This window comes from Lissotriton vulgaris, chromosome 4_1 (genome assembly GCF_964263255.1).
Source record: "Lissotriton vulgaris chromosome 4_1, aLisVul1.2, whole genome shotgun sequence".
In the NCBI taxonomy this organism is placed as follows: Eukaryota; Metazoa; Chordata; class Amphibia; order Caudata; family Salamandridae; genus Lissotriton; species Lissotriton vulgaris.
This window is the reverse complement of record NC_141691.1, coordinates 1,595,970,657-1,595,998,062: the sequence shown is the minus strand read 5'-3', so window position 1 is coordinate 1,595,998,062 and position 27,406 is coordinate 1,595,970,657. Positions and strand designations below refer to the sequence as shown.

General features: G+C 40.5%; 1 protein-coding gene across 2 annotated transcripts in view; it reads right to left on the bottom strand.

Moving 5' to 3' along the window:
- Window positions 1-27,406, bottom strand: part of PREX2 (phosphatidylinositol-3,4,5-trisphosphate dependent Rac exchange factor 2) — a 1,248,069-nt gene that overhangs the window by 801,076 nt on the left and 419,587 nt on the right. For both annotated transcript variants that reach the window (XM_086965847.1, XM_086965848.1), the window contains exons 13-15: window positions 19,641-19,690; window positions 14,733-14,808; window positions 59-131 (exon numbers count right to left, since the gene is read on the bottom strand). In XM_086965847.1, the coding sequence (XP_086821973.1) occupies window positions 59-131; window positions 14,733-14,808; window positions 19,641-19,690 (199 nt within the window). The remainder of the gene's footprint in view (window positions 1-58; window positions 132-14,732; window positions 14,809-19,640; window positions 19,691-27,406) is intronic.

Genomic DNA, 27,406 nt, shown 5'->3' with positions numbered 1-27,406 from the left:
TTCAGTCTTTCAATGGGAGCTGAAAAACTATTTTGATTGCTGCTCAGATTGTTCTTACCGTGGTGCATAAAGCCATTGTCACAGAGTCCTACTCCTAAAATGATTGCTTCCTCTCTTGTGCGGCAGTCCCCCTGGTAAAGACACAATACTTTATTTATTTACATTTCTTATGAAATTGTCAATGTGCATTGCATTTCTTGAAATGACCAGAGTGTTATGACTGTATTTTAATGCTTCTTCTACTACTACCCATTATAAAAGCAATTTAATCTACATTAAGAGACTAATTTCAATAGGGTGGTCAGACAGCCCACCCATAAGAGTGGTTGATAAAATATCTATGACACACTGAAGAAGAACGCTGCACTACATGTAATTATCTGCATTGCTCTGGCTGGAAATTGTCTTTCGAAGGGGAGCCTGTCAATCATGGTGGGACATCTACAACCAATATACCTTCTGTAAATGTGCGTACAAAGTACATTCCAATACCTACATTAGACATGTCCTTGACATGCTAGAGGTTTTCTTTCATCACATGAGTGACAATAGACTGCTGCTGTTTACAGGTTGGTCTATCGCAGAGAAAATACACTACTGAAGAGCGTGATCATCTTTGTCTTCATCTCTACTGCTGACATGGCATTCCTAGTGACAAAGACGACTGCAGCTCTGCCACTGGGAAGTTTGTTTTCTCCTACCCCACTAAATGGGGAGCAGAAGCACTGACAAGAGTGATTTTTGTGGGATATTCACTAACCAATCACCTTTAAATCAGTCTGTAAATATGGACACCTTAATAGAACAAATAAGTACTAATATGCACATAATACTTGACGTTATATGCACTGTAAAATACAGTGGTAATGAATGAAGTTACAATGATTTGCTAAAATAGTTTTTGTTTTTGTTAGGGGAGACAATATATTATTCAAAATATAGAAATTTGTATTTTTTACTTGAATTCTGATGTTTTTTAATTATTAGAACTTGCGGGGGGAGGCAATTTCAAATTGTATGGGGTCAAGTTGAGAAAGAACATCCTCCGGACTGATGGTTTCAATGTTTAAGAATGGTGCATTTCAGAGTGGTAGCAGTCAGGGATACATTTATCATGGCCCAAGATGGACAATCAGTCACAGATATTTGGGTTTGTTGCTGCACAGTGTTTTCAAGAACATACAGCAGTGTCTACATGTAGAATGAACAATAGCTAGTGGTAGCAATGACAAGCAAGGGAGACGTCACTATCTAAATGTTCCCTTTTGTTGTATTTTGGGCAATCAGCTACATTATGAATTCGCTGTAGAATTATTTTTTTATTTTAAATAGTTACTGCCCTGAGAAGATAGATTTGTGGGGTCTTAAGGAAGAAAGTCATGATCAGTTTTATCTCTACTGGTCACATATTTTGTCAGGATGTTATAAGGGGAACATTTCACATCTATATCATTTTTCTCTCTAAGCTTTGCACTGTTATTCATTTCTATTCCATTATAAATAGGTGACTGCCTTATCAATTTCTATGCATGTAATGGCAGCATGAATAGTGGCTGAAGGAGGGGTTTTGATTGGATGAATGGATAGGTGCTGGTGAAGAATTATAAACAATGGCTGGTTTCACAATTGTCTGATTGGTTAAAATGTGTCTGGTTAGAGAATTAGATAGTGTGCATGGGAAGTTCAGGATTTAGTAAAGAAGCATGAGGATTTAAGATGAGAGAATCTATCCCTTGTTAGGGTTTGTATTTGAATATTAACCTGGCATGTTATCTGTGTCAGATGCCGTTATCAGGTGTCATGACAAATGGTGTGATCGCTAAAATGGCTAAGAAGTGCACATCTTGTATACATATATTTCATGAGCATCATGATGCTCCAAATATGTAAGAAACATGAGGCAGAGATTCATGAGTCTGGGAATGTTTATGTTAATTTGGTTGAACTCATTATACATTAAATAGGTTTATAGACTGTCATTTGTTAAGAAACAATGAAGCTGGCACATGGAAACAAGGAGGATTAGTGATGTTTAGCCTTATTTTAAATATTCATAGAGTATAATATATTTCTGTTATGGTTAGAGAATATGTATTAAATGTTAATTTCTGTTTACAACAGTTTCGGTTTAAATCATTCTCATGGGACACCGATTAGAAATATGTTTTTGTCTTTTCTTAACACACAAGGATAAGTTGTAATAAGCAGTAGGACCCAAGCCACATGAACATGCATCTTCGTACGAGGGCCTTACCACAATCTCGTTCTAATGGTATTTGGACGAAATATTGAGTTTAAAATATTGTGATACAGAAATAACGTAAAACAAAATTGCTACTACAGAAATATTGTAATACAGAATATCATTGCAAATAATATAAATTTTTTTTAGTAAGAAACATTGTTTTAAAAATATTGTTGTTTTTAATATCATTTTTATTATTATGTTGTAAAATGTATGTTGGTAGTAAGGTTAGTTTAGTTTACATTTATTTTAAGAAAATTTTAATTTTGAGTGTTTTACTAATTTATTTTGAAATGTAATTAATTAGTAATTTTAAGTTTAGTACCCGTATGTTGAGTTTGTAGTGGAATAGGATGGGATGTTAACTAAATTACAATTAATTAAAATTGAATAATGATTGATTTTCATTTAATATTAATAACGTTAATTTTTTCATTTTTCGTTTACATTTTCAAATTTATTTTTTACATTTTAATACATATTGTAATCTTATTATTACTTACAGTTTGTTATATTTTAGTAGCGGCTTGTTGAGCTTGTAGGGGAATGGGGTGGGAAGATAATTACATTATAATTAATTTAAACGTAAAGGTAAGTATTGTTTAATTGTAGATCAAGCATTTCATTGATAATTAATAATGGTATTCTTTGAATGTGAGTTTGTATGATTTTATTAAAATTAATAATAGTATGTTACATTTAAGTAGCAAGTTGTTGGGTTTACAGGGGATTAGGGTGTGAAGATAAATACATTAGAATTAATTTTATTTAAATGGTATGTGTATATTTGCTGTACATTAATTATTAAATTAACTATTAAGGAGGTTAATTGTTTATGTGAATGAATGAATGAATTTATTAATGATCAAGTACTTCAATCGTTACATAAGTCAACAGACACAATATTTCCTAAGTACAAAAATGAAGTTGTTAAAACCATATTGGGAATCTATCAAGAATAATATCCTTAAAGTAAAAACATGACATGAAACGAAAGACACAGTTCTGCAAAAATTACGTTGTTAAAAACCATATTGGGAATTCGTCAAGATTAAAATCCAAAAAGGGAAAGTCATTACAAAAAGGCAACAGGCTTTCACTATTTCTTAACAAACGGCGAGGGCCAGATTGTCTTTATGAAAAATGTAAATGCTCAGAGAGTTAAAAAAGGCAAAGAAAGCAGAGTGCAATTATCGCATCTTGACGAATGGCAAAGACCGGATTGTCTTTATGTATGTTCTTTGGGGCGTTGGCAAACACACCCATTTATCAAAAGTACCAGTGTGGGGAATACAAAGGACTAGAGGATGGGCAAGGGCTTTGGACCCTTGGTAGGACGATTGATTGATGGGGTTTGTGTGAGGCACATGTTGAGCTTAATCCTGTGGCTCCCACATGTGACAATTAGAGTGCTGATCGAATGGCATCCGCAAATTTCCAAAGCCTTTCTAAGATCAAAGAGTGTTGTTTGAAAAACACAAGACTACGGCTTTTCTACAGGGTCTTATTCCAGTGGCAAGAAATAGAGGGACTAGTATGGCGATGGCGATCGCTGGCAAGTTTGGGGAACAGCAAGTGGAGCCAGGATTTTCTACGAGTTTCACAGTCTGCATGTTCTTGCCTCACCCTCCCTTACCCAAGATGGGCTGAAGTTCAAAATTGGTAGGGCGAGCAGCCAGCCGGATAGATAGGATTTTCCTGTGTGTGTGGACTGCAAGAGCTTAATGTAAGCAGGGCTGTGCTTTTCCCGCTGTGTAGGTAGTGGAGAAGTGTGGCTCAGGGGTTAGAGGCGGCAGACCCGGAAGCTGAGATCGGCCCTGGACCAGGGTTCAATTCCCCGCCTCGGCGGGTCTTGGGCTCAAAAATTCCACTGACTCGATAATTCTCGCTCTGGTGCCTTCTCGACTCACGGGTTCACACTCTGCGACTCTGGGCAATAGCTTGCTTAATCTCCACAACGGCCCCTCGCGGCGGGATGCCTGGCTTTCACCTTGTGGATACCCTGCCGGGGTTATCTCACAGGGGAATACCAGGACGGGTTCCCTAAGCAAGCGCCGGGAAACCCTTTGTGGGTAGCTGTGCGCTATATAAGCTCAAATACATTTACATTTAGGTATCATTTAGTGCCTCAAAGATCGAACAACGATGGAGACTTTCTGTGTCCAGTTCTAGGGAGGTTTTCTTTACCTGCGAGACCACAGTCTTTTTTTCCATACTAGAAAAAGTATGTCTTAGCGATGTAGGTTAATGACTTTGATTTTCAAGTTGTTGATTGCCTCAGCTAGATACACTTGCCATGGGGAGATCCCTCCTTCGAAGATGGCTTTGAGTGGGGCCTTGTGTGTGTTCTCAGGGGCCCGCTGGGTCCTGATGTAATATTTTAGTAGGTCCCATTGGCATTCAAGATCCATTGTCCCAAGGCCTAGCTCCAGTCTCTGCCTCAATCTTCAGGCTTGCCGAGATGCTTGAAAGATTTTTTTGTATGCTGAAGTTTGGATGTTCTATAATAATGTTACCATTGCATCAGCAAAGGCTAAGTGGCTGTATTTTAGAGCTTGGATAAGTTTAGTTTTCAGAACTTGTTGGGCATAGTTTCGGCATTTGGGCTTTGAAAGTGGCTGCTGAGGCATTTTAGGGTGTGAACAACTCCTGCACACTAAATTTTAAGATGCTTCAGGTGGGCCATTGGTTTGGCCCAATCAGTGAACCAAACACTTATGTACTTATAACTTGCAACTATGGGTTTTTGTAATTCCCCAAGCTGCCAATGTGCTTGTTTCTTGTGAGGATATTTTCCGAAAATGATGATTTTGGTCTTGCCCTAGTACACCTGAAGTTTGTTGGCCTTGTGAACCCTATGGTGTGAGTCAAGGGCTCTCTGTAGACCTGATTTGGTGTTTTCCATGAGTACTATGTCATCTGCGTACGGCAGGATTGGGAGGGTTGACCATACATGGGTGTGACTAGGCTGGCACCTTCTATTGCTTTGCCAAGGTTATGTTATCTTATGTTAAGAAGATTTATACGGCGCACAGCTACTCACTGCTCTAAAGAGAAGACATCACCTGCATATGAAACGTATACAGATTGTGTGAAAAGCCAAGTTTTCAGTTTCTCTTTAAAGACGGGAAGGTACCATGTTAGATGCAGTTCCCTAGGGAACTTGTTACAGTTAAGTGACCCTAAATAAGAGAATGATCTGCTGCTTGCTCTGAGCCACAGATACGCATAACCAGATGTTCAGAAGAGTGCAAGGTGTGGGCAGGGATGTAATCATGGATCCTCTCTCTCAGATAGCAAGCACCTGAGCAGTGCAGGGCTTTATGCATTAAAGCCATGGTCTTAAATTGTTTCCTCTTTCCCACTGGGAGCCAATGAAGAGCCTCCAAATGATTAGTCATGGGTGATCTAGGGGGAAGATTGAGTAACAGCCGAGCGGGCGAATTCAGAACCACCTGAATTCAGCTGTGTAAAAGTTAAAAAGGAGGGAGGCCAGCAAGCAGCCCTATTTTAGTCCATTGTTGGATGAGACTTTAGTGGTCACTGTGGTAGGGCTTGTTTTTTTCTAGACCCATGTCCCCTGGTATACAGATATTATAGCTTTGAGCAGCAAGGGGGGAATTTTCTCACTGTTTGCCGCAAACCACCCTGTCGAAAACTGCACTGCAATCAATTAAACAACTGAACAATGGTGGCTCTTTGCTACGTGTTGCTTGGTGAGACAGCTGACCTAGGACTGTAACATTGTGGAGCTTTCCGGCCTGAAACCAGATTGAAAGTATGGATGAATGCTGTTTTCTGTCACCCAGGCTTCCAGGACTTCTAGCAGGGTACGTGCGTATGCCTTTGCTTCCAAGTCTAGAAGGGCAAGTAGCTGGTAGTTTCTGAATTTAAACGGTCTCCCTTTTTGTGAATTGTGACAAGAATGGACCCTCTCCATGAGTTTGGAATGGTGGAAGTGCTAAAGGTGTGGTTGTAGAGCAGTGTGAGTATCCCAGCCCAGAAATCCGGTGAAGCATTAAAAACTTAAGCAAGGAGGCCATTAGGACCGGGGGCCCGTCTCTCCTCCTTTTTTGTATTACGGTGATGATGGAGGCCTCTGTATGAGGGAAGGATGGCAATGTGTGACAATCTACTGCTGCAACTGTCTGGTTGGCCTCTATTTCAGTTGCTTGATCATCCGTGAATAAGGCTTGGCGTAGGTGATCCACTCCTCCCTTTCTGCCATGCCGTTGTCCTTGGTCTGGGCGAAATTCCTGAAGCTGTTCTGTGCTTCCAAAAGTGGTAATGATTTTTCTCTTGTACTATGGAAAATATCTATAACCATTCTTCCTCGATTTTTTTAAAATCCTGTTGCCTAAAAATCTGCATATGGGTCGCTCTGTATGCTGTAATAGTATGTCACGCGATGTTCTTGTCACCGTGTCCTTTAGCCACTAAGGCTATTAGAAGATTGCGCTTACTTGTGGCCAGTCCCATCATTGGTGTTTAGAAGGCAGTTGGTTGAATGGGGAGTCTTCTTCTCAAAGTAGGCTTCAGTCCTACCCCCAAGGTTGTGCGGCAGTCTGCTACAGGTTTATCACAGTGCTCCAGTGGTGTGAGTGCGCTGAGTGACGTGTCAGTGGCCTCTTTTGACATGATCCAGTTGCTTAATTTTTTGCTGAGGTTGTCTGTCCATTTAATTCTGGGGATAACTTTATGTTGTTTTTCCCCCATTGATTCTCCGAGCGGAAGTAATTGAGGTGCGGTCTTAATGTCTAATTGCAGAATTGCTCATAAAGGTCTATGGTCACTTTCTGCCCAATCATCTACTTCGAAAGGGCTGATCTTAGGTGTCAAGTATTTGCTGATGAAGATATGGTAGATAGTTGGTATGTTCCTGGAAATGGGAAGAATGTAGCATTGCAGTTCACTTGTTTCTTTTAGAGTTTGCAGGGAGGCTAGGCTGCGGTTTTTAAAATTAGTCTGGAGTGAAACATCCTCAGAGGTTAGTCTGGTTGTTTTTGGTTGAAAGCCCGGGGCCCTGATGTTAAAGTCTCCAGCTATGATTGGCGTATGAGAGTAGTATTTGTTTACCAGCTCTTCAGTTGCGGTAATTAGAGTGTGTAGTATCCTGCATATTATACTGTAAGGTGTTTTACCAGCCCTGCTCTGCCAGTGCCTGTGCTCTGACACATTAGAATGTTGGAGTCTGATGATGCCTCGGAATGTTGGGACTGAGGGAGGCAGAGTGACAGTTGGTCATGGGCTGAACAGATGACTGGCAGCTCCTGGTGGGGCTCTGATCTACCACTTATCAACATGATGTCCTGTACCTTACAACATGTTATCTTCATAAAATAAATCATCTTGAATTACTACCTTCTTGAGTGGACCTCCTTCACTGCAGAGTGTTTATTGGGTTTTTCTGGTGCTGCGCCGTGTTGACATAACAGTATATTAGCAGCAATGGAAGTGGCTTGAGATCACATTTTAGGCCTTTGATAAGCAAAGATTGGAGCTTGTGTGTTAGTGGCTATTGCAGTGGCCTCTATTTTACAGTTGTGTTTAGCGTACAAGGAAAGTCCTCCTGATGGTCGACCAAAGATGTTACGTTTTATTGTTGGTGAATGAAATTCATAATAACCTGGCAGTGTGGCTGACACTATGGCCCAGGTCTCTTGAAAGCATAGTATCTCTCCTTTGTGGAGGTAGTCAAAGGCTGAGTTGTCATCAGTAGTTTTCTTGAGGGATCCACATTCCATGAGATAATTGTTAACTGAGGGCTGGAGATGGCCATCTCTGAGAGATTGGTTTGTGTCCAAGTATGGGTGCTGTTAGGAGTGCAGTTGGTGGAATCTCAAAGCAGGCGGTGCTCGACACTCACAATCCTCGTGAGCGATCCGGGAGTGTACAACCTCTGTTCATTAGTCCATGATATTTAAAATATGTTGTGCTTCTCTAGTTCAGCTTGGTGTTCAAAAGTGCAATGGGCACTGTCTGTCCCTCGAATTACAGAGTTGGCCCCTTACTATAGGGGCTGCGCCTGTAGCACGTGTGCGTATTTCTCTGGATGATTTTGTTTAATGTCTATTTCCCATTCTGAAAACAGGGGGCGCTATCTTGATTATAGCGACCTGGTATGGTTGTCGGTTCATGATTACCAAAGTTGACTCTCCTTGAGTGTTGTCAGGGAGTTTTTGGAACCTAACCCAGCTGAGATTGTCAAAGCACATATGGGCCCGAGATGGTACATGTTTGAGTATTCAAAGAATGTTGCCCCTGTTTAAAATATCATGTTGACCTTTAATATGGTATCGGGGTATCTTGAGGGTGCCCAGGCTAGCCTATGTATGGGTTGATTACTATATTCTGGCTAAATGTGCAAGGGGGGGCGTTGATTGGGTTGATAATCGAGACTCCCAACGTTGGGGGCACGTTTTGAGTAGGTTTGAGGGGTGTGTATCACTTACAATGCAACTTTTACGTCGCATTCCGTTACAACGGAATTTTTACAACGCAGGATCCATTACAACGGATGCCATTACAACGCATGGCATTACATAGCAGATGGTATTACAACGCATACCATTACATCGTAAGTATTGGTAAGTATATAATTTTATTTTATTTTATTTAATATTATTTAATTGATTTAATTATTATTAATTATAAATAAAAATAAATAAAAATATTTATTTATGTTTTTAAATATTATAAATTAAATATATTAATTTAAGTAATTTTTTAAATAAGTATGAGTATAGGAGTATATGTTTTTGGGTACTGAGGTATATGTTTTGGGGTGTTTGGGTATTTTTAGGTTTTAGGGCAGGGTTTGCGTTTTGGGGTACAGGGGTGTTTTTAGGTTTTAGGGCAGGGTTTTGGGTTTTGGGGTACAGAGGTGTTTTTAGGTTTTAGGGCAGGGTTTGGGTTTTGGGGTACAGGGGTGTTTTTGGGTTTTAGGGCAGGGTTTGGGGTTTTGGGGTACAGGGGTGTTTTTAGGTTTTAGGGCAGGGTTTTGGGTTTTGGGGTACAGGGGTGTTTTTAGGTTTTAGGGCAGGGTTTGGGTTTTGGGGTACAGGGGTGTTTTTAGGTTTTAGGGCAGGGTTTGGGGTTTTGGGGTACAGGGGTGCTTTTAGGTTTTAGGGCAGGGTTTTGGGTTTTGGGGTAAAGGGGTGTTTTTAGGTTTTAGGGCAGGGTTTTGGGTTTTGGGGTACAGGGGTGTTTTTAGGTTTTAGGGCAAGGTTTTGGGTTTTGGGGTACAGGGGTGTTTTTAGGTTTTAGGGCAGGGTTTTGGGTTTTGGGGTACAGGGGTGTTTTTAGGTTTTAGGGCAGGGTTTTGGGTTTTGGGGTACAGGGGTGTTTTTAGGTTTTAGGGCAGGGTTTGGGGTTTTGGGGTACAGGGGTGTTTTTAGGTTTTAGGGCAAGGTTTGGGTTTTGGGGTACAGGGGTGTTTTTTGGTTTTAGGGCAGGGTTTGGGTTTTGGGGTACAGGGGTGTTTTTAGGTTTTAGGGCAGGGTTTGGGTTTTGGGGTACAGGGGTTTGTGTTTTGGGTTAATTAAATTATATTTACCATTTTTAAATTAATTAAAATATATTTAATAAATTAAATAAATTTTATTTCATTAATTACATTTTTAAATTAAATTAATTAAATTAAATAAATTATTTCAATTAATTTAATTTAATATCAATTATAAAAATATGTACATTAAGTTAATTTTATTATTTTATTTAAATTAAATTATTCCAATTTTTTTATTGAAATTACATTTATTAAATAGATATTATTTTATTAAATTAAATTAATGGCTATTTTAAAATGTATTTTATTTAAATTAATTAAATTAAATTAATTAAATTAACTTAATAACATTTTTTTAAAAAGGTATACTTACCTATACTTACGATGTAATGCCATGCGTTGTAATACCATCTGCTATGTAATGCCATGCGTTGTAATGGCATCCGTTGTAATGGATCCTGCGTTGTAAAAATTCAGTTGTAACGGAATGCGACGTAAAAATCCGCGTTGTACTGACACTAATCCGGTTTGAGGGAATGATGGGCTGGCTGTTTGGGAGTATGCTTTTGTTATTTGGGGTCCAGCCTGAGTTCCTACTGGTATCTGTGCATGTCTGAAAGTTTAGTGTAGCCTGAGTGCTTGCATCCCCCTTTCCATGTTTAGAGGGTGGGGGGAGGAGGAATGTCTTAGGGGCTGATCTTACTACAGCAAGGTATTTCCTTTTCTTATTTATCATTGAGAGAGGAGTTATCTGAGGGACTGATCTTGTTACAGCGAGATCTTTTGTGCTGTTAATGCCCACCATGGGGGTGAACATCAGGTTCAACTGGGCAGAGTCACGTTCTGCAAATGGATTGCGATTTTTGTTGATAGTTGTCAGAAACACCACTCTTCTGGCCTTTGTGGCCGTTTTATGCTGTTTCTATAGTTTTTTCTTTGCTCTCCTGGAAAGTGACACAGCTGGCTGTGTTGGACAGGGTATTACCTCCTTTTTGTCCTATCCTGTTAGCTGATCACTGGTGCTGAGGCTACTGTGTATTTTAAGAGGTGATTGATTTTGCAGGAACTTTAAGGTCTGGGTTTCGACTGAAATTGACAGGGGACTATCTGTTAAGTTGAATGTTGAGGATGAAGTGTCCCTTCTGTGTCTTCAACTACCATGTGTTCATGGGTGTGTGCAGTGGGTCTGCTGTCCACAGAGAGGTCACCTTTCATTTGACTGTGGCAACGAGTTTGGTTAGTCGATGATGGATGCGCATGAGCACGGCCTGTCTTCTAAACTGTCTTGGATTTTGGCATCGATAAGGTCCATCTTGGCACTCACTACTTCAGCTGTCGTTAGGCGACACCACGTCTTTACTCCCTATATTGCTTGCAGAACTTAAGGCATGTGAATTGCTTTTGCGGGCGAACCCTAGAAATACTGCATGATGAAGCCTGTTGCTGTGATGTTAGAGCATGATTTGGGGCCTGGGCATTCCTGACTGGGGGCATGAAACCATTATTAAATTGCTGGGGTGCCTTCATGTGCTCTGGGTGGTTTCTGGTCTGGGGGAGACTTCCCCCTCAGTTGCCAACTTTGACCATGTAGAGAGTTTCCTTTTTTGCATTTTACTGCTGCTTTTCCCTGAGCTCCCCACACCAGGGAGGCTTTCAATGCCCGAAAGGCGATTGTTGCTGGCTTTCTAAATTCCTGATGGCTACTTTAAGCTGACTGTTGTAGCTTGTGGCAAGTTGTGTTAATCAGTGGAAATTCTAAAAGTACTGAAAACACAGTGGATTCAGTCGACACTCTGGGGTGAGCCACTTGGTACAGGAGGAACCCTATGCAGCTTGATTTTGACTTGGTACGGGCTTGATGATGACAATTTATTTCCTCTTTTTTGCTTTCTCTTTTAGTGAAGATGATAGCTAGTGTGTTGGTAAGTGAGGTGGGGTAGCGCACAGAGAGAGACAAACCTCTCCGGAAGCTGGTCTGACCGTCTGCCTCCCCCTCTGGCTCAACCCTATGGCGTAATGCTAGCAATGCTGCACGCCTCACACCCACACTTCGCTGTGGCCAACTCAAAACACACTGCTTATTGCTAACGGCAGGCCTGGTGGGCATGGGGATGAGCTGACAGTGAGCAGTGGTTGGAAACGGGTTTGGAGGGCAGGGGGGTGAGAAATCGCTGCCCGGGAGTTGCGGCCTAGTTGTTTCAGTCTTGTGAGAATATAGCTGGCGGACTGGCCCTGTCACTCTTTTACCTTATGGTGCGACTTCCACGTTGTTCCAACATCCCTGGAGGGCTCCCCTCCACCTCACTTCAGTCACGGTTGCAGTGGTTATAATGTTTTTCATTTTTATCATTTTTTAGAAATGTTTTTGTTATTTGTATAGATTAGCTTTTAACAATATTGGTTATTAAATATTTTACATATATATTGTAATTAATTTTATGTATAATATTTATACACAAATTTAAATGTATTAAAATATTATTAATGTACATTAGATAAATTGGTTTTGTTTTCAAGTTTCGTGTATTCTACAAAAAATACATGTTATTATAATATATTACGTTTAATATATTTTTAAGTTGTCATGTTGTTGGTTTATATATATGTTTAAGAATTTCTCATGTATTTTACTGTTAATACTGAAAAATTAAGTATTATAACAATTGTGTATTTAAAAAAATATATATATATTACATACATATATATTCAATAATATATCAAATATATATACTTTAAAAAATTTACATTATATTGAATAAAAATTATTTTAATGAGTATAATGTTTAAAATACACTACTTTTAAGATGATATTTATTAAAAACACGTACGTTTTGGTAAATATTCTTGTGAATAATATTTATGGCACAATATTTTTGTAATTTAAATTATCAGTGTAGGACCACAATATTTTTGACAAGGATATTTTTGGCTCAATATTTCTGTGTTCTGATATTTTTAACACGATATTCTGTTGGAGATCTCTTTCTAACATACAGGCATTGTGTTGTAATAACACTAGTTCCAGCACAGAGAAGAAAACTAGGAGGGTTACATTTATCAAAATGAAGTAAGATCCGGTTGAGCTTTTTCTGTCCTGAATTAGTTATGATAGTAGTGATAAGGAATGCAATGGGAGTGTGATTTATAATAGGGCATGAGGAATCAACTGTCAAAGAGTCAGGTGACTTGCTGTTATTGCCACAGTTTTGTATGCCATTTGAATACCATGTGGGCTCTGTAAAATACTTTTCACAAAGCTTGTTCATGTAACCTGGACATTTCCAGCAGGTAAATTACCAGACCCCTAAAGCTTAACACTTGTGTATTAATATCTGCAAAAGGTCACAAAAGGCCACATTAGAATATAGGTCAGACATCCTTGGGTTGACTTCAAACCCCCGTACTATGATTACAGTGGTCGGAAGTCAAACCAGACGGTCATTCCAGCTGGCTTCTGACAGGCTCAAGGAGCCCGTCGGCCAGCCGGAGACCACAACATAATCCCTTATGGACAGCCTTTTGCCATCAGGATTATGCTGTTGGTTTCCGACAGGCTTTTCATGTTGGGCTTTCCAACATGAAAATCCTGTCAGAAAGCGACTAGCAGGGCCCCCATGCCTCTGTGGCCTCCGGTTGTAAGACTGGGTGGCACATATGGTGCACCCTTGTAAATCCCTCCATTGTGTGGCAGGCACCTCATGATGACTGCCACGCAGTGCAGGGATTTACAGGATCTCCCATTTCTCTATGGAAGCTTGTGCTACAGCCGGTTTCCAACCACTGCACAAGCTCCCATGGGGAAATGTGAGTCTGCGACCACACTATGTGCAGTTGCATTGTAATAGTGTGTTCCGAACCAGTCGGTTTCCATACTGAAACGGTACTTAGGGCTGAAATTTGATAAAGACACAGTTCTAAAATTATTATGTGTTTTAAACATATTCACTGCCTCCAGCTTATGTCGGTGTAAACTGATTTGATGAACTATTACAAAATGACATTAAACTATTTTTCTATGCTTCTCTCTTCGGCCTCCTATTTAAAGAAACAGTGCTTTCTAGGTGTCCCTTGATTATAGCTAAGTTTTGCTTTTTATTTCACAGGACACACTGCAGCATGAAGAGGGATTGAAAGTACTAATGATTCCAATTTGTCATCATAGTAATCTCCATCATAAATATCAAGAGGTTGCCTGTAGTTGTTATCAGCTTCATTTATCTCATGGCAGAGGTGATTTGTATCCAAAGTAATTAGCAGAGCATGTACCATGGGGAAATATGAAGACCAAACTCAGGCAGGTGGGGCAAGAGTTGTTTCAGTAGTCATCAATCAGAAAAGTGTTGCAGGAAATGAAGGGGAACATATATATACATGTTGTACAAATAACAGCTCCCCATTGTATGCAACTGGAAGTTATCCCCGAAGATCTGTTGATGTATGCTTCCTGCCTCAAATTTTCTCAACTTGCATACCCCAGACAAAGCAAGCCTATTTCAGGTGACTGTGCCAAATATCTGTCTCATTGTAAGGCCTATGCATCTTTTCTAACTCTTCATTATACAGAACACAACAGGTTTCCTTAACGTCTTAAGGTCTCATAACAAGTAGATGGAGTAGAGTAAACCCTGTTATTGCCTCACCCTGGATTTACTGTTACTGGGGATTCTGATCATTACACAGGTGGAGAAAGAACTGGGATGATATGTGTCTGGTAAATAGGATGTTGTGCTCAGCTTGCCCATTCCTGCATGATCTTCCCTGGTATTCTACCACAGAATCCTTGCCTGCTTGCAGCAGGTGAAATCTCTGGGAAGAATACCAGTCACCAGCAGTGTTCCCTCTAAACTCACAATTTAAGTATGGCAGTAACTGGGGTTACTGAGCCCACTGAAACTAATGGGCTACTTAGAATGGGGGTCAAACATTATGCATTCACTCCTTGAACAAAGAATGCTGACAAAACACAAAGAGCAACATTACCTGTGCAATCAGCCAGTCTATCAACTTGTTTGCCATCACAACTGACTTATAGGTCCTTAGATGGTAATCTTTGTCCCTTCAAAACACAAAACAGGTTGACATTTTACAAACTGAGACATAGCATTGAGTGCAATACCTTTATTTATGGCATACAGAAAGCACGCAGCAGAGGCACTGCAGGCAAGACTGGACCCTCGGGGGAAGAGTTGTTTTTCATCTTTCAAATTAATGAGACTGCAAGCAGTACGCGTGGTGCATTTTGCTTTCAAAATCAACAATCCATGACAAATGAGCTTTCCAATGAGGCCCGCCAATGGATACTGTGGGCTCGGGATGCTTCTTAGTACAAGACGATTGAGATGTTCAGCAAGGATACTTGCGAGCACTGAACGTTCATTGGCACATGAAACTATGCACCCAGATGGCACATAGCTAATGAATTATACATGTAAATCAATGGATGTTAATTTATCATAATGTTCCCCATTTGTAAAGGGCTTGGATATTCTAAATCAGAGGAGACACAGTCGCAAAGTATATAATATTATCCTAGAGATAATATGACCTTGTAAAATAATGTGTACAATGTAGTGTAATTGGAGAGACAGTGTTATTAAATAGAGCCTGACTATAGATTTTCGCCTGTTGAATGGTCAAAACAAATTTAATAGAAAAGGAGGAACATGAAATGTTGTGAGATACAGTTTCCTTTATACATATATTAATGCATATTTCGTTGATGACTCATGGTCAGTTTGCCAGGATGCATAACAGCCTTGAATGCATGTTAAATGTATTTGTCTAATCCCTGCTTGATGTACATGATCTAAGATTGTTTCCCAACCCCTCACATAATGTAGAGAAGTTTGTTGCTTCATAGCTAAATTCACGCAATGTAAATACTATTGCATGCAAGAGGATACAGATCACTCAAGAGTTTGCATTGCTCTTCTCATAGTGACAAGTGCCCACATGCATCAAGCATTTTTGGAGTCGCAAACGGTGGGATTCATTAAAATCGGACGTTTGCGATTCCAAAAATGATTTTTCAGATGCATCATTATTGTTTGATGAAAATCGATAATTTTGCGACTTTCCAGAATGCGATTGCATTTAAGGAATCGCAAATTTGCGATTCCTTAAATGCAATGCATCATTCTTAAATCAAATTGCGAATTCAAAGTTTGCAAGTGCAAATTACCACGAGGTTGAACCTCGTGGTAATTTGCGAAAAATGTTTAAAATGTTCTAATTTGCATTTTAAACAATGTCATGTTACAGACACACATGTCCTTAGGACATGTGTGTGTGAAACATCCATTTAAAAATACCTTTCAGGGGTGCAGGGGGGGTCCTTTGGACCCCCCCCTGCACCCATGGAATGCATCAACATTTGCGAATTCAAAATTGCGAATTCGCAATTTCCATTGATTCCTATGGGCCTTTTGGCCCATAGCAATCAATGGGAATAGCGAATTCAAAATTTTTAATTCGCATAATATTTGCGATTCGGTAAAAATTGCGATTTTTACCGAATCGGAAATATTAAGCACTTTCTATGATGCATCCCGTTTTGCGAATCCTTATTTGCGATTTGGTAAAAATCGCAAATTTGGAAACGCAAAACGGGAGTTTGATGCATGTGGGCAAAGGTCTCTTCCATAAACAACAGAAATAGCCCCATTCCTGACCAGACTTTTTCCACCACATCAAGTTTAATTCTATATGTGTTTCACATCTCAGGTAACATCTGCTCTATGTATCATCGTAGCCACAGACTTAAGTAGAATTTCCTGGCACCTGATGTGTTAGGAATGCCCCGTCCATGGGTGAAAGAGGTGTAGCAGATTCGAAGGTAAATCCCACAATCTCCCTGAAAGGATGTCTGTAGAGTTAAAGGATTGTGAATAAGTGTCAGAGAGGGTCAACATGAGGATCAGTCATACTGCTGGATGCCTGTGGGATACATCAGCACATGGCCATCTTTTCACACGAAAACGCTGCACCTTGCTCCAAGTCTCACCACCCGCCACTGTCTTAGCGACACCACAACTTAGAAAGGATTTCATGTGACATTGAACTTTGTAATATGGATCATTTTCATAGAGCAATACATTCCTCATGAACAACTGGATCATAATCCACCTATGAAGCCCTGATGACGTCGATGGGATATTCTCCCAGTTGACGGATCACGTCTGCTGGAATCCACTGAGGAAGAAATAAAACAAGATTGGCTGTAGCCTTGCGTGACCGATACAAATTGTTTTTAAGGACCTCTGCATACATGGAGATTTAATACTGAATCCCAGTTAGAGAGAATACACGTTGGTGTGTGAAATACTTCATTAAATAATTTTAAGAGAGATTCATTTCTTGGGGGCTTGTAGAGTATGGGAAGGAAGAGAAATCAGATCATGCCTGCATTCTGCTGCCTTAAGAGTAGCTTTTTAGGGTTAGGGTCTAAGGTCTGCAGTGTGCCCTAAGATAATGAGTAGTATAACACTATTAGTAAATTAATTAATCAACTAAAAACACAACAATATATTTAGAATACAAGTTTGGAAAATGATGAACTGGATCTTTCATAAAACAGAAGACAAATGATCCCCTGTAGGCATTAGGCAATTCATAGGGACCCTTAAGGGATTAGTATGATCCACACAGTTAGACCACTTCATGCGGTCTTAATGTAACAATCTTCCCATAAGAGAAAAAACAGGAAAGGATGCCTTTGGAGTCTCTTCAAGAGGAAAAGCAGAGGAATATGCAAACTGAGCAGAAAAAGCTGAAATGAAAAAGATAAGGGACCAGAGTCGGTGATGAAATAAGCTTGGGTGGGAGCCCTACAATAAGTAAGAAATGCCAGGTAACATCTTGCTAATTCTGATAGTATTTGTAGGAAATTAGAACCACTGTGCTTGCTCTACTGTCTTTGCTGGCCCCTTTCTGGAAGTGAGTCCTGGGAGTGAATGTCCTAGCCACAATCTCCTTTTTTTCTTGCCAATTTAAAAGCCTTCCTGTTGTACCTTATTGCACACTTCTCTTTCTTTGTGTTCTCCTGACAAATCTGACTCTCCGAGGTACTTTCCCCTCACCTGTACCCATGATAGTTTTTATGTAAAAGCTGCTGAATGGAAGGCCTTCACCAACTAAGGTGAGTGTAGGGAACTCAGGATACTCACCACAACAAGTACTGATATGAGCTGAACAGACCAGTTGTTCCACTGAAAAAGTCACCAGATCGCCATTGCAACCAACAACGCAAAGTCTTACCCGTACCAATATAAATGCTGGGAACCCCTAATTAACGAGACTAAGACTGCGGGAGTTGCACTCCTCTGTACCCATACTGCTTTCCCCTATATACCATTATCCTAATCAGCATAGGTATACCTCTTTACTCTTTATTTTATTTAGAAGGATATTTTTAGAATTATTGATCTTTGTACTTACTCTTTTACTGTAAAGATTTTAATTAATTGTGCAGTCAATAAAACCTTGGAGTGTAGGGAGGTCAAAGCTTCCCATGAGCTTAATGAGGCATCATATCACTTCTATGCTATGAGATACTTCAAGGTTCTCCTTTGCATCTTGGATGTATCTTTGAGTCTAGAATAACCTCAATCTCATGCTCTTGTGAGCAATCCATGGTGGAGCAGACTTGTGAAAACAGATCCTGCTGATTTACCTTGTGACACATGCACAACAGGATAGATTCTCCAATTGCATGGTAAGGATAAGCATTAAGCAGCAGAACCAACCAACTTAGTGACCTTAAAGGGGTCCACTAATAGAGGCATAAACCTAGGACAAAAAGTGGAGAGCACAACCTATCTCCAATTTGATAACTAGGAGCAGGTCTTTGGTGTCAGTCAACAAACCTCTTGTAGTCTGCCTTAGCTGCAATTAACTGGAAAAACAGAACTTAGCTTTACACTGTGCCCACTAGCATTGACAATAACCTCCAGATTCCCATGTAACCTAACTATGTGATTCAAAATTCGCTGGGTAAGTTTGGGAGCACTGAATATTTTGGTCAATGGAACAAAATGTGCCAGTTTTGTATTAAAATTCCTACATTGATACCCATCTGCCGAGAGGTGACTGGGTTGCCCTGGTGTGTTTATACTCCGTGAATGATCTCACAAAATATTTTATATGATTGGGAATCAGGTGCTTATGCCATCTGGCAAAATCTAAAGGCATATCCAGAGAGCCATCATCAAGTTTTTAACCCAGCCCACACAAAAAATCTTGCAGGCTTTCAAGCAGGACCTGAAACTGACTACTGCATACAGGGTTTTCATCTCTACAGCTTTCAAAAGGACTGAGCTTATCTCTAATAAAACAGAAATTAGTACATTGTTTATTTATTTAATGTTATGTATTTAATAATACTGTATGCATGGATATTGACAAAGTATGAGAGAGCATTTAATAAAGTATTATGCTTCTTCGTTTGCACAAGGGGAGCATGGAGAAAGACTTCCAAAGAGAAAATTTGGAAATCCTGAGGCAAGTGAATTCTATGCTCACTTTTCAGGAATTTGAATTACATGTGTTAAAGCTATGTCTTTACTACTCTGTTCCAGACCTCAGATCATCCTTATAAGAGAGCTTTAAATACAGAATGCTAAATAGCGGAAATCTTTTTGGAAATATTGAAAAGTAACTGTGATGCATTTGCCTAGGAAACTTATTTTGACGCTGTTTAGTTAACAGAGTCTCTTAATAATTCTACAGAGTCACTGACCTAGTTTGAGTGAGATATTCTCACTGTACATTTTATCAGATTGTATTTCACTTCAAAATACTGACAGTGTGTAAAAGAAAAGGAAAACATATTGTATGTTTTAGTATCCTTTTAAGAAAACATATAAATTAACTTGACTTAATTAATCTTACCGTATAACAGGAGTGAAAAGACTGTGCAAGCGGCAGTACAACCGGACTCCCTGTAGGAGAGGGATATGCTTAGCGATAGGAAGAAACTTCTTTTTTACAAATATTTTTGTTTAGTTTTTTTGATGATAAATGGAGAAATAAACATGTCAGAAAACAAACTGGCCACAATCTATACAGACACCACACATATCATTAAATCAGTATAACATGTTTATAAAAAAGCACATCGCTGTTAACACTCTCCAGGAGGAAGGAAATTCATTTCAAGTCATACTTAAGCGTAATAGAGGAACACATGAGCCCACACATTTACTTACCTAAAGTGCTGTTTTTTAGGCAAAATAACGGTGAAAGAATAGTGTTTGGACAAAATATTATGTCAAATCAAGGACAGATATAACTCAACATATATGAGCCTTGATGGTATATATATCTTCAAGGTACGTAAATGTGGAGTTTAAAAATAGCAAATCTATACTTGCCTATTTGCACTTACCTTTTCGATATTCTGGTCCTCGATATTTTTTGCCCGATATTCTGACCGCACAATATTTTTGGTTCAGGCATTCTATCAGTGATCTGCTGTGCTGTCACACATAGAAAGGACAATGTGCACACACTGAACATTTGGTAATGCTCTGTTGGGCCTGCATTTCACACTCCTGACCTCCCACACATTTCTTCACTAGTGCCCATGCTTGCCACCCCCACACAAATGTGGATTTCCGAAGGTCAATGGGTGAGCTACACATCAGTCCAGGTTATGGGGGCTTTATGGGACTTGTAGTTTAGTCTTTCAAATGATAAAATAAGTACTACAGGTGATAGAATACAAAGAAGAAAACTGGACTGCATAGGATATTCACATAGGGACACTTGAGAGCCCTGTGAATTCCACTTCTATTTCTGGAAGCTGATAACAAAGTGGGAGCCCTGCACACCTGTTGCTGGACTTCAAAGGTATATCAGGTGCATTTCCAGATAGTGAAAGTAACCCTACTTTTGCTATATATATTTTCTTAATAGTGCCTCACTTGTTGCCGCTGCACCACATATTAACCCCTTCGACGCTCATGACGAGCTCAGCTCGTCATGAGGTACACCTCTCGTACACTCATGTCGAGCTGAGCTCGTCATGAACAATGGGTTTTACAGATTTTCAGCGCAGGGGGGGAAAATCATAAGAGTTGATGGTGTTAAATAAACACATTCAACAACTTGTTTTCAAAGAAATGTATATGCCGTTCATTTTTATATTTCACTCAAACAAATCAAACAGGCGAAAGAATACCTGTTGTGGAGAGCACAAGTCATTTTTTCTATCAAAAAGTATGTTTCCCACTGATACAACTCCACTAACATAGATTATTATGGGTCAGAAACCTCCCAGTGCAACAGGAACCCCCATGGCAGCCCAGAGTAATGTAAAAAGATAATTCATATGACATCACCTATCCATTAAAAAGGTCACTTTAAACTGTGGTTCACTTAAATGTTAAATGTCGTATACTTGTAAAGCGCACAGCAGCCCCAGCAAAGGGGCGTCCCGGTGCTGTATACCACTGGGGAACCCGTCCTGGCTTTCCCTGTGGGATGGTCCCTACTGGGAATCCCCATGGTGGAGCCAGGCATCCCCGGCATTGATGGGGCCGTTGTGGAGATTAGGCAAGCTAATGCCCAGAGTTGCCGAGTGGGACCCCAGGTTAGAGTAGGCACCGAGTCAAGAATTGTCAAGTCCGCTGACCCTGTTCCACGACCCTGCCGCGTCGGGAATTGAACCCTGGTCCCGGGCCGACTTCTGCTCCCGGGTCTGCTGCCTCTCACCAGTGAGCCACACCACTCCACTTAAGGGACGTGCCTGAGTACAGCCAGTTGGGTGCGGCACACACAGTGTCAGAGATGTGGACCTCCTGGTATATCTTTAGCACATACTAAGATGCCTAGAAGCATTGACCGAATCAGCTGATGCCTCACTTACCAGCTCAGGTGGCACAGCCACCAGTACGTTGCAGGAGCCAGATGGATAAATTAGATAGTGTTCCTTCAAACCAGTAAGAACAATACCCCCATTTTTACTTTAATCTTGGAGACCTTTCCGTCACTTTTCATGCATGTGACATATTCTGCAACCCGACGAGACAGTTGTTCTTAATGGAAAATGCATGATTTGTGCCCACAATGAGAAACGTTGTTTCTGTGGTAACCAGACTATGGGGAAAAATAACTATCTTGCATTAATCTCTCTCTACACCTTTCATCATATAATTGACCAAGATTAAGGTGGTTAGTCGGAAGACATCAATGTGTCAATGAATAATTGATTAACTATATAAAATCTCACTTAACCACCTAGGCAATTTCCTATTTAATGGTGTGTAACCTGTTTCACTTCTTCCATTAAGGGTGAATGAAATATTCAGCCTGAAAATGAAAACGGCGTGATGGAGCAAAATGCATTAAACTCTGCTTTTGTGAGAAAAAGGCTTCTTTAATCAGACAGGTCTGTGCTAAAAAAACACAAGCCCTGGCCACAACTTAACTATCTAGCATACAAATATACCTACATTCCCTGCGGGAAATTGGGTTGTTGGTTGACGGATCTGTGAGCCCTTCTCAAGCAACAGTCACAGTTCTTGTCAGGGTGAACCACAAAAGGCACTGTGCTTAAACCTCTGGTAGCTTGGCCAAAAAGCAGGTGGGCTTAACCCCTTCCGTGCGGGCGGTTTTCCCCGCCCATGCTGACTCCGCCTTGCGCGGGCGGAGTCATGACGGAACGGTTCCGTCATCCGCACAGCTCACCCGTAGTGCATGACGGAACCGTTCCGTCAGCAGCATGGAAGGGGTTAACTTAGAAGCAATGTGTAATGTGTATTTTTGCAGCACACAGACAGTAATAAAGGGAATACACAACACATGAAAACATCCCAAAATAGGTAAAAATGTAATAAATTGTTTGACACCAAAACAACAAAAAATCCAATCAGTAGAAACTGTAGTTATGAATGAACTTTTTAGTAAAAACCTAGTGCCTAGAAGATCAAAGTGCCAACCATGAACATCTAGTCATGCAAGAATGGGACAAAGTCAAATGTTATGGTCCACCACGATGGAGAGAAGAACGGATACACAAAATGAATTGGGCCCAGTCTCCGCTAACCTTCGGATTCTAAGAACAAAATGTCTTTAGAAGTGGGGCAAAGCAGCTGGTGGTGCTCAAGGAGGAGGAGGTGTGGTACTCGGGGAGCAGTTGGATGAGTTCACGGTGAAGATTCCTACGTTTGGAAGGCAAAAATCTCCAGTGAGACGAGGCTGCAGGATGTATCTGGATAAACTTCCAAAAAGGAGCTGCTGAACAGGATTTGCTGCTGTGGTGAAAAACGCAGCAGGAGCTACTGCAAAGCTAGGCTGGCCGGCAATGCTCCTTGGATGGATCAGCAAACATGTAGGTCCCCAGTCACCTCTCAGTTCTCAGGTCACTTTCAAGCAGAACATTTTATAAGTCACAAGTTTTCGATTTGGGCACCTTTAGAACCACTTACAAATGTCCAGGACTCGAAGGGGACCACTTGGAGGGTCAGGAATGACTCAGGGTGTGTCCAGAAGCAGGTTTAAGATGGTTGGAGCCTTTTATGGTTCTGATCAGGAGATCGGCCAACTAGCACTTGGAGGCACTCTGGTAGTCCTGGGTTCAAATAGAAAAGCAGGTCTCAAGTGGTAAGGCAGTACTCTGAGAGCAAAAGGCAGCCTTAGGAATGCAGGGCATTCATCTTGGTGCAAAAGGGAAGTCATTTGAAGCAGGCCACAGATAGCAGGACAGTTCTTTGAGAGTTCTATTCAGGTCCAGAAGTGAACTGAAGAGTGGGTCTGAGGGTCCTAGTTTTATACCTGCTGCCAGCTTTGAAATTGAAGAAACTTCTAGAGTTTCCCATCCACAGAAGTGCCTGGTATTTCCTGCCTCCCTGCCCTAGTCCCAGGATGACTGGAGTCACAAACGGCTAGTGTGAAGTTTTTTGTGTGTGTGCTGAGGTGGTGTCTTGGAAGTGCAAATATGGCTGTGCACAGCTCTATCCCCATCCTGCTAAGGGGGTCCATTGTGGCAACAGTTCCCCTATTGTGTGGTTCTCTGACATGAATACACAAAGGCCACTGCCACTCACACCTAGTAAAGTGACCTAGGACACAGGCTGCAGGCACAAAATGGTTCAGACAAAAAAATGCCAACTTTCTAAAAGTGGCATTTTCAGAATTATGACTTAAAATCCAATGTTATCAATAAAGAGTATTTTAAAGATAATTCTTTAGACACCAAATATGATATTTCTAGCTGTTCCCAAACAAACCTTATCACGTATTAAATGTAACTCAATAAGTTAACTCAATGTAATCCAATGGGAGAGGTAGGCATCACAGTATTGAAAAACAAAGAAGGTGTGAGTTTTTCACTACCAGGTCATGTACAACTTAAAAGTACATGTCTAACTTTTTAAATACAACGAACCCTACCCTAGAAGCTGTGTAGGCACTACCCTAGGAGTGCCTTGTAAATATTAAAAAGGGAGTTTTAGGCCTGGCAAAAGGTTTATTTTGCCAAGTCGAATTGGCAGTTTAAAACTGCCCACTGGCTACAATGGTAGGTCTGAGATATATTTAGAAGGGCTATTTAAGTAGGTGGCACACTATGTGATGCTTGTCCACTAGTAACATTTAATTAACCAGTCCTCGGTATATGGTATATCACCTTCCTGAGGACCTATAGGTAAATGAAATATCCCAATCAGGGGTAAGTCAATTTCACTATGTTTTAGGCAGGAGCATCGGCACTTTAACACTGGTTAGCAGTGGTAAAGTCCAAAAAGTCATAGGAGTCATCAAGTTCAGAAAACAGGAGGAGTGAAGACACAAGGTTTGGGGGGTGATCCTGCAGAGATGGCCGAGTTCAACATTCTCATGTTGGGCAATAAATCTCCCACCACCCTTTTCCACCCATTATTAGCCAACATAACCAGTAATCATCACCTTCCTTTTTAAGAGGAAAACGCATTATTTCTTTAATCTAGACTAGTAATTTTCACCCCAGTAAACAAATGACATGTCCAGGCATCTCATACCTTTAGAAAATTCAATAACGACTGGCAAGAACTGCTTGCAGTCCTCTCTCAGCCATCATTGCTCTTCAATTTTTTTTCATACCCAAATCCAAACGGTCAAAAGTGCTAACAATCCTTCTAGCAGTTCACTAAATTCTGCTTTCTCTTGTGGCAACCTTGGTTCCATCCTTACGGACTCCAACTTCACACCTAAAACGGTCAACTTTGTACCTGGCTCTTCCATCTTCTCTGAAACTAATGACTTCCAAATGCTTCCTCAAATATTAAAAGCTCCCTAAAGCTACTGCTCACCATATGTAACTATAAATACCCAATACATTTGTCAAAGTTCATCCACAACATTACATAATCCAATGGAAAAACGGTGTCCACAAAAATACAATAATCAAACAGTGTTTCCCAACATTTGAAAATCTTCTGAATGCACTGGCAGTAAGCAGAAATTCAACTCAATGTTACACTTTCTGACCACTTTCCACACTGCCTCACAATTCTAATCACATTCTCCACACTTGTACATGGACGTGAACTATCGACTTGGGGTATGAAACCAGTGACAGAAAGCTTCTACTGCCAGGACAGAGTATCAGTCAATCAAAATTTCTCTTTCTTCGGTGAAACTATTCCATATGGTGAAACAATTAAATCAGCATCTATGACAACTTATCAACATCAACAATATTGCAATAAACCACCAAAAATATTGTGGTCCTAAATATTGAGGTACATACCTACAATGTAAATGACAAAACTATTGACTTCAAAACATTGAGGTACTAAATATTGAAATTATATTGGTAAATGTAAATATACATATATATATACATACACATATATATGTATAATTTTACACAGCCTGTGTAATCAGAGCCCCATGAATTTGTCACAAGCCCAACATGTTTTCACCTTATGTTTGACCTTCTGTTTTTGTCTTTGTGCGCATTTGGAAGCACAGCCTAATATTTGCTCTGTGTGCCACTATCATTGATTAAACCAGGCAACCTCTGTTCTGGTTAGTCACAAGGCAATGTGGTGTTTGTAAAAAGGCATTAATTACATTTGAAGCACAACGTATATTTAAAGCAGTTTTAACTCTTGTAGTTTTTATTTGATTTACTATCAGCAAGGCAGCATATTTTGAGAGCATTGGCGCCATCATTTTTAACATTAAAGCACCTCGGCTTGTCATTATGACAGGTTCATATATATCTAAGGCAGATAAAGAAATATATAGATGTTTCCTTTGTGCACATATTAGGAAGCTGATTGTGTTTCATTGTTGGTATACATGCTGACTGTGTAATATGCAGTTATTTATAATCTTTAATGAATGTCTTGCATTTTGCACTTTAAGTATATGTTTAGACTACATTTCCTACCAATGGTATTTACGATCACACAGTCTACCTTCTATGTCTATTCTTGCCTGAAGGAGGGCTATATATTTATGTAACTATGGCACCAATTAGATTGATAAAGCCTGCCACACAGGCGAAACGTGTCTCTTTCAATGTGAGGTCGAGGGAGACCTGACTTACAATAAAGAAGCCTTATCCACCCATACCTCCTGTACATGCCTCTTCTTCTTTGGAGTAGGATTGTTTTCTTTGATTTAATTCAGCGTTGGCGGTTGACGCTGCACACGTACCATCAGTCGTTCTGTGGCTCTACTCTTGACAGCAATTATCTTTGGAGGAGCATGTGAGTGCTAAGCAGTGGAGCCCCCAGAGAGTCCGCTGGGAAGAGGATCAAGGATGGCAGCTGTGGGGACAGATATATAATGCCCGCGAAAGCCAAGAGCTGCATGTGCACAAACATATATTTTTGCAATCGCAGTATATTTACCAGCATTGGATCGATATAAGTCTGTTGTTTGTTATCACCAAATTGAATTGATTACAATATGTATTTGCACATGTATGTATTTATTCGACTAAAAATGCCAGTGGTAGCTGAGAGCTACATGTGTACAAACATATACTAATATAATGGCTGTAGATTTACCAACATTGCAGTGATGTAAATCTGTTGTCTGTATTCATTAAATTACCTGCAGGTGTCACTTTAATTTTGTGGTTCCTGAATGACAGCGTTATCAAGTGATCAAGGCCAAGGGCGGCCGAAACGCGTTATGGGTAACAATCCAAAATAAATACTCCAGCATTCCATGTCTGTGAGTAGGACTTGGAGAAAGCGGAGCTTTTGAAAAAATTAAAAAAACATATATATATATATATATATTTACACTGCAAGAGAAGCAACCACCGACCTGGGTGTAGCGAGGGGAGCTGAGGAGCTCCAGTGCCTTCCCTGCTGCCAGCGTAAGTCTTCCTGCCTGCTGTCACCTGGCCCCTCTGCCTGCGAACATCTCGGCGGACCGGGGACTACATCCCCCAGCAGCCTTTGCCGGAGGAAGCCGCGCACGCCCTGTCCCGCCCCCGGAGGTGCTCTAATACCAGCAAGAGCCCCGGGGGAGCGGGGGACACTGCAAGAGAAGCAACCACCGACCTGGGTGTAGCGAGGGGAGCTGAGGAGCTCCAGTGCCTTCCCTGCTGCCAGCGTAAGTCTTCCTGCCTGCTGTCACCTGGCCCCTCTGCCTGCGAACATCTCGGCGGACCGGGGACTACATCCCCCAGCAGCCTTTGCCGGAGGAAGCCG